The sequence below is a fragment of the Ornithodoros turicata genome, chromosome 6 (assembly GCF_037126465.1).
Source record: "Ornithodoros turicata isolate Travis chromosome 6, ASM3712646v1, whole genome shotgun sequence".
In the NCBI taxonomy this organism is placed as follows: Eukaryota; Metazoa; Arthropoda; class Arachnida; order Ixodida; family Argasidae; genus Ornithodoros; species Ornithodoros turicata.
The window spans coordinates 63263573-63277336 of NC_088206.1; the positions used below are offsets into that span (position 1 = coordinate 63263573).

Here is a 13764-nt window from a genome sequence, read left to right on the forward strand (position 1 = left end):
GACAGTGGCGCCATCTGTACCAAAGGCTTCACAACTTGAAAACCAAAGGTGTGGTTTACAGACGAAGTATTTCGCTGGCAGCAGGATTCAGCCGAAATTCTACGATAACGTTCACTGACTGTAATAACACTGGCGGCAGTGCGAATATGGCGCTAAACTTGAAACAGCGTAAACGCTAAACTTTCGCCATCTTGATGTCTTTTCATTACAAAAAAATAGAAAGAGTGTCAAAGATGCGTGTCAGAAGGAATTGCAGAAACGTACCAGCAATGATGAAAATAACTACTGCACACATAAGCGGAGAGTTTTCAATCCGCTGGAGGGGGATGAGCCACAGTACCCCCCCCCCCTCCTTGATGCAAACGTTTGAGGCTACGGTGGTACTTCGCCCCCACTCTATGCACAGAGGTCGAGCAGGCTGTCTGGGATTCCGAGTCATGAGGCAAATTTTTACAAGGTTGTCATGTTCATTCACATGAAGCACGCGATTTCTTCGGATGTCCCTCGTGACATTCACCTTGAGTGCAGCAGTCTCTAGACTTCTCGAAGGGGACCTGTGACCCCCCCCCCCCCCCCCGGGAAGTTCTGGGGGGGGCACAGCCCCCACGCAGTCGGCGCTATGCAACTACAACAAGTTGCAAAATTGCAAAAGCGAACAACTACAACTACCAAATGGAGCAACTATACATAAAATTCCTTTACTTTTAAGCGCATTGCCGATTGCGTAATATCAGGAACTGATGTCGACCAGAAACATTGGTAACACTGGTCTGATTAATAAATTGATTGGTCCCGTGCACCACCATCCGTTCTCACCCAGTGATTTTCCCATGATTTTTTTCTAGGGGTGGTGTTGGAAATCAGTGAGGGGTGCGACATAATACGTCATGGTGTATGACGTCACAACCACACGACCATATCCTATGACGTCACGTAGGATGTGGCGCGGTGGCTTTTCCCAGGATTTCCGTTTTGGGGGAATCGGGACTTCAAGGAGTGTTTCTGGCTAAATGTAGAGACATTCAAGTTTCAAGCAGTAACTCTTTATTACGGTGAACATTGTTTTGCAACTCTCAAAATACCACATAGGCAGTCCAGGGTTGTGAGCATCTTCATTTCTGGTAAAAATGTTGCGTGACATTAAAAACAGAAAACGAGAACAGGTGACGAGAAACGCAAAAAAAACACACGCACACATGACGCAGAGCAGTTCTCTTCATGTGATGAAGCGGCAAGTTTCCCTACAGTGTAGTTTCCCCTTCATAGGCTCCTTGGTTTCCGGACCCATTTTTCAAGAGCTTTATCTATTAACTCGTAGTACATGTCGGCGCTGCCATCAGACGTCGCCTGCTGTCGCGGAATCTGTGGTTCTTCGATGGATATCTTCATCAGAGCGTCAACATGCGCAGGAAGCAATCGCGAATGTTCAATGATGTTCTGAATATTCGATTCATAGAACCATTCATGAAACTAATATTTTAGTGCGAGAGCACAACACTCGCTCTCGTTCCTGTATACCTCGTTCACAAGTACAGTTACCACACATTTAGCAACGTGATCCACCGAGTGCACCGTACTCTCGCACGATGCTCCGGTGTAACCACGTTCAACCGCTGTTACTTTTTTTTTTTTTTTGCTTTACTCACAGCGTTCAAAACCAGTAGGCATCGTAAATATCAAGGTTTGATTTGAATACTCGACAGGCCAGATGACACTGGGAGGGGGGGGGAGGGGGGTTCGACAACTTTTTGGGGGGTGGGGGTGGTAGGGGGGTGTTGGGAAAATCACTGCAGCACCGCCAACATCCTACTACCTGACTTCTCTGCGTCTTACCACTTTTTCGTTCCGGAAAAAAAAAAAGCAAGCCCCCCCCCCCCCACACACACACACACAAACGAAAAAAAAAAAAAAACGCAGAGTGTGTGTGTGTGTGAAAGCGAAGAAGCACAAAAATGCATAACTGCAGAGCCTTCCTCTTCAGCAGACGACATCATGAACGGAGACGATACTGACAAACGACCGTAGCGGAAAACAAATTGAATTCTTCCAGGCGGGAATTCGCCCGCCTTTCGTGGTATACGGAAATACCGCCGGTGCTGAAATGCAGAAAACATTTTCGATGCCGGAAAACCCGGGACGCAAAAAAGCGGAAAAAGGAACGCGAGCAAATATGGCGCTCCCCGAGCCTAGCGCAGAAGACAAACAAAAATGTCGCTACACAATTATAGTACAATGGCGTCGAATTCTTTCTCAATCACGCTGGAAACGTGGGCGCTCGTGGAAGCTACGCGCGGCATCCCATACACGAAGAGTAGACCGATGACCATTAAAATTCCGTCGAGGAACTTCCGCCGAATACTTTACACTTTCGCCGCGGAAAGGAGTGCATTTTCGCTCGGGCTCTTCGGGGCTCTGCAAGAAAGACAGAGATGGGAAGGGGTAGGCAAAAGAACGCTTCTGGGCTCCCATCAAAAGAGGGGAAAAATCTCGTAGTCGACAATGAAAATTACTTTACTGCGATGGAAGGCTCCTCAGCTAGGGCACTACATACTCTACTCCAATGAAGTCAAAGTGGTATCTATTCGGTAAAATAGCCCAAGTTGCACATTCCCACATTACTTGCTTTTTTTTCTCTCTCTCTCTTTCAGGTTGCTGTAAACAGCAGTCGAAGACGTGGTCTCTACACATTGTTTCGCCTTGCACCTATGCACACAGTCTTGCACACACAACGACCCTACTGCTATCAATATAAGCTTCACCCCTACAAAAAAATAGAGAGAGAGAGAGAAACGTTTGCGCGTTCACTCTTACGTGATAACTATTCCGGAAATCTACACGTGCACCCGTGGGGTCCGTTTGTCCTGAGACCTGCCAGCGGAAAACCCAGGAAAAACCGCGAAGAAGGTTCTCCTCACCTGCACCCGAATATATCGACGCATCACTTTTCCGAATTTTCTTCGCTCCCTAAGCTAATTGAAAGAAATGTTTGTGGCGGGAGTACTTGTCTTCCTTGTAAGGCATTTCGCTCGTAAGCGTTAAAAGTTATCTGTATTTTGCCGTGAGGGCTTGCTGGCGTGGGCAGACACACAGGAAGGAGAAAACTATATAGTCGTGTTGAAGAGAAGGAAGTCACTGAAAGGTTAGACAGCTGAAGGACTCGAACCCACATCTTCTGGACTGCCTTGAGGCTCGTGTTGTGTCGTCCTTTCTTGTGTGTTCCAGACTCGAAACGTCAATGTCCATCGTATAGTAGTGTTCACCTTAAGAAGGAAAAGAAATCTAGTCTGTCAGCTCTCAAAGTGTTGCTGCGCCGCGGATAGGACGGCTGGACAGAGAGAGGTCACGCTCGCTCCTCCGCAAGATAATGTAATCCATCATACTCACTCTGCTACCAAGGTTTCTTGACGGACAGCATCACTGACTGGTCTGTTATGAACTATACTGTTAGGTTTAACACGTCCGGACCGCGCCACCACCAAGAGAAAGAGCCTGCTCACTCGTAGACGCGTGACGTAACAACTATGAGTCAGCCAATCAGAATCGTGTTTTCAATAGCCGTAGCCAATCACGAACGTGCTTTCAGCAGTCGTAGCCATGGAGACGAACCGCCGTCGTCTGCGATCAGCGATTGAACGTCCCCGCGTATTAAATGGAGAAAACTCGAAAATAAAGCGCAAGACGGTCTCATATCTTTCTCAAAAGCGTGTTGCACATTTGGTCTACATATTTGAGTCTGCAGGTTCAAAGTTAGGTGCAATCAGTTGCGAGTTCTTGAATTCGCAGGACGGGGAATCGCAGCAGTAGCAGACGAACTCTGACTTTATATGGCCACGTAGCGAAGGATGGAGAGGAGGCAATAAGCAGACCTTCTGTACCTGGGTGGCGGTGCGTCCATCTCGAGTAAACCGCGCGGCGATACGCAGATGCAAGCAGACAAGCCGATTGTACCGATGCGACCGCTTCCGCGTACGGTTTTCACGTATACACGTGAACGAACCCTGATTCATAGAAGTCAATGGGGATTCACACATGCGTTTTTGACAACTGACTCCTGCGTTCGTTCCTTGAATCTCAGTGCATGTACGATTCTTGTCCATTTCTACGAGCACGTCCACCCTTTGACCGAGCACGGTCAATATTCGAATTCCCTGAAGTTCCAGAGTCCGCGCCTTTGTAGGGACACGACAGTGCCATCATCACGTGGTCGATAGACTGCTTAAAGTCGGCCCAAGACGCATACTAACCCCCCTGTCCCCCCTACTCCTTCCTGCTGTCCTCCCTCCATCTGTCCACATCTGTACGCCGCTCACAGCCACATTTGCTTCGCGGCGCTAACACGGAATAAATAAAAAAAGAAGAAAAAGATACACTGCTTTACATTATGGTATTTTAAATATTTGTCGCACAGTCTTTGGCGATTTCTTCCCATATTTCTGCAATTTTTTTCTTGGTGTTGCTTTTTGCTAATATTCTAATTAAAAAAACGCACAACAATGGAAGCCCGTTTCATAAATCACGTTTTATTCGTTACGAGACACATTTACAACACGTAATTGGCACGTATAAATAATATCACGCACGTATCAACCTTCAAAAAATAAATAGAACCGATAGTTTAGTTTGGCAAGCTATCTTGACAATTACGCGCGATCAATCCTTATATACATTCTTTGGTATAATATCCACAAAATGTAACACTGACAAAATGGCTCATCCCGCTCAGAGGATGGGATGGTACCGGGAATTACGACGAGTCCTATGACCCCGCGTACTGCTGCCGATGTGGTACACATCAGAGAATGCCACTCCCGGTACGAGCTCCCGTACTGGATACGGTACGCGCTCCGGTATGAGGTACATAGGAGGCAACCTGAAGCCGGGATAAAAGCTACACGCTGGGCAAAGTGGACAATACTGGTTGCAGTTGTATTCCTGCGGTGGTGGATACGGCGGACAGGATGACCTCACGGCAGGTTGTGTTTTCGGTTCTTGCCAGAATGACGCCGGAAGTTGTCGTAACCGAAGCGGAAGTGGAAAAGGCAGGTCCTCGTTGTCCGCGGGAGACGGGGAATCGCTTTTTTCTCTCGGCTCTGGTTGCGCTGTTTCTGTAGTCGGTGGAGATGTCATTCCGAGTGCTGGTGGATGTTCAGTGAATACAACTGCAAACGCGGATCTTTGAATTAGTAAAACTCACAAAGAACGACGTATTTGGTAGACGTAAAGCTCAGTGACGTGAGCGTCGTAACGTATATGCTGGCCCATTTCGTCATTGCTCGCTGACAATTGCTAGGGATTTTGGGAAGCGCTTATCTGAAGAAGCGTTCCATAACATCGCACATGCGTTACCAGTTAAAAGCGGGCACACAGGCACGGTACACAGTAGACAAAATTGCAGGAATGACATTACCCTCTCTAGGGCTTAATGAAAAGACGTCCAGCAAAAAAGACATGAACAGGTCAGTGCCAAAGCGAAAAAACAAAAGAAAGCAGCTCGGGAAGTCAGTGAGCAAAAAAGGCGTCACAAACACGTCTCCGCAGTTATCGATGTTCACACAGCGCTTTCAAGCTGTAGACTTCATTTTCTCAACAAACAAAATGAAACCCGCATCACAGGATTATTGAACAACGAGCAATCATGAACTCACCTCAGTAACGCAGAATGAAACATCAAGTGACAATTTTGCCGACCACACACACACACTAGCAGACGACACAGGAGAAGAGCGCGCGCGCAGCGCACACGGTCACGACTGGCTCATATCGCCGACTGGCATGAATAATTTCATCGAACCACTGGAAAAAGGGGAAGGGAAGCTTGTGCTGAGGACCAGACATTCCACGGGATCCGAAAAACCTCTCCGGAATGGACGTCGGAACGCCAGTTATGCGCGGCACTTGTGCCTTCAACCGCGTTCCTCACATTCTCGACCGAGCAGGGGGCGCTCATGGCGTTCACTGCGTGCCGGTCGGCATACCGCGCCCCCTTTTTCCAGCAAAATTTCTCCCTCCAAGGATGCGGCATACCGGGCTCCGCGCGACCGTTTCTTTCGCGTGTATGCTGAACACGCGAGGAATTGCTCGTAATTAGAACGGCGCCTGACATAATCGTACGGCCAACCGTCAACCTGCTCCGACAGCGGGAGGACAGGCCGAATTCTTAGGGCGTTGCTCGGATCCTCGGCTAGGATTCTTGTTCTCTTTGGCACGCGTGTGCGTCAGGTTCGATATATGAGAATGGCCATTCTTGTTTTCTGCAGCAGATTTTCAACGTGTTGCGAGTTCTCAACTGCGTCGCAGTTTGGGGGATTTCTCTGTCGGATCGAGGCTGGGGTCGTTCTGAGGCTGCACAAGCATCACTCATGTATAATATTGCGCAACAATAACGAAAATTCTATAAAAAATAATTTGAGCTTTATAAATGCATGTGATGCAGCTCAAAATACATAACATAATAAAGTCGGAAACAGCTTCTCTCCGTCACTGACAATGTTGTGCAGTTTCATATCAAAATTGGGGACCAAGCTCTTGTAAATCAAATATACCACTCAAAATAAAAATATAATGAAACAAAACATACCTGAACACATACAGTGCGAGCTGTGAAAAATGAAACGAAAAGAAAAAAGAAACCATGCCATAACGTGTGTATGAAACACACATAAAAATAAACACAAAACATAATTTCTTTGGAGAGTTTTAAAATGGATGAATATTCCTTAATTTATTTTGTTGTTTCTCACAGCTTCGGTCATTTCTGCAGACCTCTTTGCTTCTGCTCCTAGTTATGACTGAGCAGGTGCAGGATGAATAATAAATATGACGCATACTAGCAGTATCCATTGCCCCACTTAGTGACCCAAGCACTTGGATGCAAGTTCTTAGACTAGGCACAAAACGCAGGATGGGCTGTCCAAAGTTCCACGGAAACACAAAGTACTTAATCACCCACAAACTCACTCTTGCCCTCCTGCAGGCTGCCTCTGTGTCCTGTCGTGCTCCACAGCCTCTGCTGATGGATTCGGATGGTTGCCGTGGAGTGCACTGCTCACGTTGAAGAACGTCACTATGCGCGTACGGCACATGGGGCAGATGTCTAGCGCGTTAAAACAGGAGTCACACACGCACGCATGACGACACGGCAGGAGCGCACAAGTAACTGGTGCTACTTGGCAGACGACGCACAAGGCACCGCACTGATTGCTGGACTGGGTTGTCTCATCTACAGACACGTACAATTGCTGAAAGAGAATGACAACTGTTACAACGTCGGACTATGGCAAAAGTGCTGCTTTGTCACTGGCACCAAATGTTGGTCTCCAAGCAGGGACCGGAACCGTTACCTTTTCGGTTTGGTTCGGGTTCAGCTCCGTAAAATATCGGTTCGAACAGGTTTAAACCGGTCCAGGAGAGTGAATTTTGAGTGATTGTCGTGGGTTAAAAGCGAGCACATCCTTACAATTCTGAAACAACACAAATGTACTTTTGTTGCTGTTTTTGCCGACACAGCAATACTGCGTGTTACAGATCTGCGTTTCAGGTGCAAAGTTACGGAAGCATATTGTACTCTCTATGTTCACTCATTGTATACAACCTGTTACATCCTGCTTAGAGCAGTCTTGGGAAGTAACTTAGTTACAAAAAATGTAACTATTGACGGTAACTAATTACTGGTACAGGAAATGTAACTTTTAACTGTAACTAGGGACTTTTCTGGGTAACTAGTTCAGGGGCGGATCCAGGGGGGGGGCCCTGGGGGCCCGGGCCCCCCCCGAGACATACCTCTACCCCCCATTCCGGCAGATTTTCCTGCCGCACGGCGAATTTTCCTGCTACATAGCGACCCCCCCCCCCCCGTCTTCTCTCTTTTTTTCAGTGGAGGGCCCCCCCCCGAGGATCTTCCCTGGATCCGCCCCTGAACTAGTTACTGCTTTTCGAAATCGCAGATTTTCCATTTCGGTGCAACCTCACATCACACTTCATTTGTTTTCTCATTACCATTTTCTCTTTTTAATGACCTTTTGACCGCCTCTGCGGTTATGCTGTGGTCCCTTACTCTCAAAACAATAAGGACTGCCATCTTTGAAGAAGATAAACGTGGCACAGCCTAGGCTGCCACGGAAAAGAAGCATGTGTCATATGACCGCCTTGAGTTTCTACACTCGAAAGAAACAACGAAAATCAGGACGGGACAAAGAAGGACTGTACAGGAGGCCGAGGCATTCGAGAGGTGGAAAGAAGGCAGCCGCAGCACCCTAGCTGCCCTGAACGATTTCCCACTTATAAGAAGAATATTCGTTAAATATAATACAGGCATTCCCTCCAGTGCTCCAGTTAAGCGGCTTTTCAGTGTGGGCCGGGACATTTTTGCAATTAAGAGAGGCAAACTCAGTGATGCGAACTTCGAGCAGCAGCTGTTCCTTAAGTGCAATATGTACAGATAATATGTGTAATAAAAGTAATTCTACCATAAAAGTTGATACGTCATCTTCATTACTAAATTTTCTGAAAGTAACTGTAATTTGTAACTGTAACTTAACTAGTTTCTATTTTCTTTTACTAGTTACTTTTTGGCTCGGGCAATTGTAACTACAACTAGTTACTTCTCAAAGTAACTTTTCCCAAGACTGGCTTAGAGTCATTAAATAAGCTTTAAAGCTTATTTAGTGACTACTAATCTTGCTCAGGGATGGCCATTATTTTCACAGCTCAAAATGAAACCTTTGGTTGCTGGATGACAAAAATCGCGTGCGAGAAAGCCTACAACTGACAAAACGACGACCTCAAAACTAACACAACTGAATGACCACAACAGCTGTGAGGAGGAAGTACCTCGTGCACTTTGGTTGCATTTTCTTTTTGTTCAGTTTCAATTTTTTTTTTTTCGCAACGCAATTCAATCCGTTGCGTAAATCGTAGCCCCGATCTCTTGCAATGCACAGTGCGTCTTAACCATTTCCCGAACCCCTAACCGACTAAACTTATTTTGGTTCAGTTCTGGTTCAATGCAAGAAAAATTTAAAAACATTAGTTTTGCTATGGGAGGCAGGGATCGGAACCGAAAACCGTTAAAAACCCGTACTTTTTGCTTAACCGATTAAGCAAAAAAGTACGGGTTTTTAATGGTTTTCGGTTCCGATCCCTGCCTCCCATAGCAAATGTATTTAGTATTTACTGTTTTCAGACACACACGACGACCTGTGATTACACGTCAACACAACATGGTTAATCACAACTGGATTTCTGTGAGTGGGGTTCAAGTACAGGCTTCAGCGCTATGGACTGAAATTGTCAGTTTTGTCCAAAATTGTTACCATTGCTCCATACCATGAAAAAACTACCATTTCACCTTTTTGTGACCCTAACAAAAACCTGAGCTTGGGCAAAAAGAGAACAGACGACACCATGGCATGTTGTTGAAGCAGAGGATGAGCATTACAACAAACATGTGAAGGCTCATGTCACTCAATATTTTACTTTGACCACTGACCCTTTGATTTTAATCTGACCACGCTGAGATACTTTGAAATGTCAGCGACCTAGCTGCAGATCCATTCGATTTCGGATAAATGGGTGCAGCCCCACCTATATTGGTACGAATGTGCTCATTGAGCACACTGTCGTGGTACAAGCTATACAGTTTATTGCATGGTATACTTAAATGTATCCAATGTTGTGCACCCTAGCCGAGAATCCCCTTACATGAATAAAAGGGTTCTAGTTATTGAAAGAGCAGAGACACAAAATGTAAAGTCCATATAAAATAGTACTCTGGTGGTCAAACTCTGGAATCAATTTGTATAAAATTTTCATCGTGCCTCCCGTTGTCGTTGTTGCTAATTATATTTCAGACTCTTGTACTAGTTTGGTGAATGCATTACATAGGCACACCATGAATATTTTCTCGATATTTCTTGATGTTCAAGTTCTTTCATTCATCGTGTTTTAGCTAGTAAGACTCAGAAAGTGTTTTACAAAGTAGTACATACTGTCAGAACACACATACTGTGCACCATACCCAACACATTTCAGGCAGAAAGCACGACGAAAATGTCCCAACAAATTGATTCCAGAATTTGACCACCTGAGCATGTGTGACCGCTCCCTCTCTCACGCGCCGCAAACGCAGAGGCGTCGCTGCTTTTTGAAACGTATGTGCGAATGAGCCTTAAGAGATAAATCTGTGTCCTTGTAAACTTGAACCTGAAAAACGGCTTGTTACAGGCAACGCGGCACTGGTGCCAAATGCCTGTGACAAGCAGCATACCTTGCTTCGGGGACCAGGGCTTGTCTTTCTTCTTATGTTTGCGTTATTGTGATGTATAAGTGGTGTGCATCAGAGATATGAAAGAACCTGACTTTAAGCTGTTGTAGAGTGAAGAAAGATTGCTTTGCCAAGCAAAAGTTACAGACTCACTCATCTAGCAACACTGACTCGACTCGTGGGACCACCTTCTGGGGAACACATGCAACAATGAAAATGAGCACGACTGAAACCCTCGGAATTTTGTAACAGAAGACGCTTATCATCGAAGATGCAGGGTTAATGCTTCCTGGAGCACTCTTATGTAAATCAGCTGTTGAGAAGAGTTGACAGACTGACTGTTCATTTTCTAGTCTCTAATCATGCGAGTTACAGTAGGTGATTGCAGTGGGAGCAGGCAACAGCGAAAACCGAGAGGCAAGCAGAGGACATACATATTTCTGCAGGTGCAATGAGATTTTTCTAACGTGAACTTGCCTGCAGTAAGCACGTCCGCCCACTTGCAACTTTCAGATACTGTTCAAGAATGGATGTCTTCATTGTGACCACGTCGTCTGTAATGTGAATCGAACTGAGAAGGGCAACCTGAAAAAAATAAAGCAACAGCTAATGCCAGCATTTCACATAGGCCACAAACGAAAGTGATTTGACTGACCACATCGGTGTCGAGCCAGTCACAAGAGACATGATCCTTCATCAGGACAATGACGAGGGGTATTCGCTGCCGAGGAGGTTGTCCCAACTCAATGGAGCGCAGTGCCCTCGGAGGCTTCAAGTGAAACAACTGTGCTTGAGATGGTTCAGATCTGCAGGTGTTGGTCAGGGTGGCAACGGCATAGACAACATTGTGTTATTAATTAAAATTGTAATTGTTTGTATGAAGACTCTATGATGGTCAGGAAGAATGTCCATGACAACACACCCTCTCTGGCTCCACTATCAGTGTTTTATCAAAAGGATGAACAGTTCCAGTATCATCAGTTTTAGTATTATTAGGTGCTTTCTACGCAGGTACTACATTTGCACTGTATCTGTACAAGTAGAACATTAGCACTCTTGTCACAGTCAAGAAGAAGAAGAAGAAGAAAAAAAGTGGTCCTAGTGTTGTATGTCTTGTCCACCATCTGAGGCACAGCTCCTATGTAACCCATGCTTCATTAGTCAGGTGACTTTAGCCCTGACTCCCCGTGGACATTGTACGATTTCATTGAGCTGCATTTTCATTTCACCACACACAGGTGGTGCTAACATACAGAAAAAGAGGATTAGTGCATGCCGTCGCATCGTTTTCAGCAGCACTGCCTGTGTGAAGTGATGTGAGGCAGACGCAAGAAAAAATGGAATGGAAAAAATCGCAGTGTTTGTGAGAGATAGGTCATTGAAAATGTGTGGGGCAAGATTTTGCTTGATTTTTAATCTTCTTTCTACATGACCGTAACGGTCGCAAAAAATTCCAATGAAACTTTGGACAAATGGCTATCAATCAGCAAAGTTTGGGGTGTCCCAAACCCAGTCTTCTATTTTTATGAAGCGATCGAAATGTGTAACATTTGCTTGACTAACCCTGTATTTCATCCTTCTGGTTGCACTTACAAATAACACCTTGGTGCAATACAAAAGGACACGTTACGTACGTAAAGTGAAGTGTGTAAAGTTACCCTCTCCAATCTTTTCTATTCCATGCTCAGCTTGCCCTCTCTTACAAGTCAGAATGTTTTCCGTCAGAACGTCCTGAACGTCAGAGTTGGATTGTATGAGTTAACAACAACTTTATTGCGAGATGATGAATTTGGAGTTTCATTGCCAGGGGCAATACTCTACCCCATTGCTGGTGGTGATGTGGGGAATAAAGTAATGAGCCCCTTCACAATAAGGATCGAAGTCCTATGCTGTCCAAAAAGGTCAAAAGAGCTTCGAGAGCAGAGCGTTGGTGAGCTGGATTAAGCCAGGGACCAAGCAGTTTTGAGAGAAAGAGAGAGGGGCGAGAGTCCAGCGGACTGAGAGACGCGGAGACTGTGGTTCGTGAAGGTTGGTAGTGTGGACAATCATGAAGAATGGTGCTGTAGATCTTCTAGAGCACAACAGTGACAGCAGCTACGAGAGTCAACTTGTCTCAAGCGGTAATGCCATTGAGGTGTAAAAGTTGCATCAGTAACTCTGTCAGTAACTGTAGGAGACTACGTATGTGAGACACATACGACAACTGTGTAAGTCTTATAATGTCCCGTTGCACCCCACAGGCACCGTTCGGGGCCCTCATTTTGTATGTGGTGTACTTTCCCAAAACAGGCTGCTTATCAAACGAGAAAACTGAGTTTTATAGCACTGACTGTACCTCCTGAAGCAAGAACGGGCAAACCACTACAACTGTACGCGTGATCAAGACAAAATGTTACCTTGTCATATTCCCTTGCAATACGGCACAATCTTGCCAGAAGCTACCATCTGTGACACCTTCGTTTAAATGTAACCAGGGTACGTCCGTACAAGAATGGAAGGCTGGGCCGGCCAGCCCCCAGTAACATTTCATCTTGAATACGCAGGACGATGAGACTTGAACGCGGACTCCATCTAGAAAAACCGCAACGCTAAGTGGCTTAGTGTTTGCCTTTTACACCTCTGTGTTTTTTACACGGCAGGGAATGAGGTACGTACCTGTCAAATTGGCGTTCTTGCTGTCCTGGATGCTAAGATGAAAGGGGTTTTTAAGCTGCACCACGGGTTGCTGCAAGCGTTCATTCTGAACGTAGGTCACGGACGTCGTTGAAAATGTTGAGCCTGACACAGTCCTGCAGGAATACGAACAAACAACCGTAACAGTGACAAATGTATCGACTGTAACAAAATTGCCGTCAGTTCATCTTAATTTTCCCCCCCACGATTCGATCCGGTTCCCCAGTAAGTAATTGCCTGCGAAACAAGCCATCGGCTTACCTAAAAGTGAGAAAACCAATTACCAACATTAATAAAACCATCGACACCGCGACAAACCAAACAGAGAGCACCATGCTTAAAAAAACTACGGCACATGCCGATGCACGTGACCTTGGCTCGCGGCCTGGGCCTGGCCACCTGGCGCCATGCTGACGCCATAACGCGGCAAAGTTGAAAGGTGTATCAGGTGTATGTGGCGATCGGTGTAGCGTCGTGTCGGTAGCGACATATCATGCGACATATGTATACCCAACACGTGAACTACGCTGCACTAAGGTCACATTACCACTTAATGCCCGAGTGGGTATTGTTTTTGCTGATCCAAGCAAAACCCACATTTTCTCTATTTTTATCCTTGCATCGGAAGACCCATACACGATTACTCTTTCTTTTTGTTGTTCCAATCCTGTCTAGATCAGAGCTGCAAAACAGCCTGTCGAAATTAAAAACACCAACAACAACAGTAAAAAAACGGCGCTCTCTCCTCAAGTCTCCCCCATCCACGTCCAACACGGGGACCGACCACACGCCCACTACACAACCGATAGACCGACAACGACAACACACAA

At 45.9% G+C, this 13764-nt stretch overlaps 1 protein-coding gene across 1 annotated transcript; it reads right to left on the bottom strand.

The window, feature by feature from the left end:
* Window positions 1-4500: 4500 nt before the first annotated feature.
* Window positions 4501-13716, bottom strand: LOC135396980 (cell growth regulator with RING finger domain protein 1-like). The gene is made up of 7 exons (XM_064628252.1): window positions 13196-13716; window positions 12917-13050; window positions 12658-12832; window positions 10917-11067; window positions 10739-10846; window positions 5646-7238; window positions 4501-5159 (listed from the first exon to the last, which is right to left on the bottom strand). The coding sequence occupies exons 1-6, from the start codon at window positions 13267-13269 to the stop codon at window positions 6954-6956; spliced, it is 927 nt and encodes a 308-aa protein (XP_064484322.1). The 5' UTR covers window positions 13270-13716; the 3' UTR covers window positions 4501-5159; window positions 5646-6953.
* Between the last annotated feature and the right edge of the window lie 48 nt (window positions 13717-13764).

Excerpts from the sequence above, each read along its gene's own strand:
- LOC135396980 (XM_064628252.1), bottom strand. The coding sequence starts at position 13,269 with ATGGTGCTCTCTGTTTGGTTTGTCGCGGTGTCGATGGTTTTATTAATG. Across the intron at positions 11,068-12,657 it reads TTGCAAGGGAATATGACAAG|ATCTGAACCATCTCAAGCAC; the intron begins GTAACATTTTGT and ends CAACACCTGCAG. Across the intron at positions 7,239-10,738 it reads GGCGGACGTGCTTACTGCAG|CAATTGTACGTGTCTGTAGA; the intron begins GCAAGTTCACGT and ends ATTCTCTTTCAG.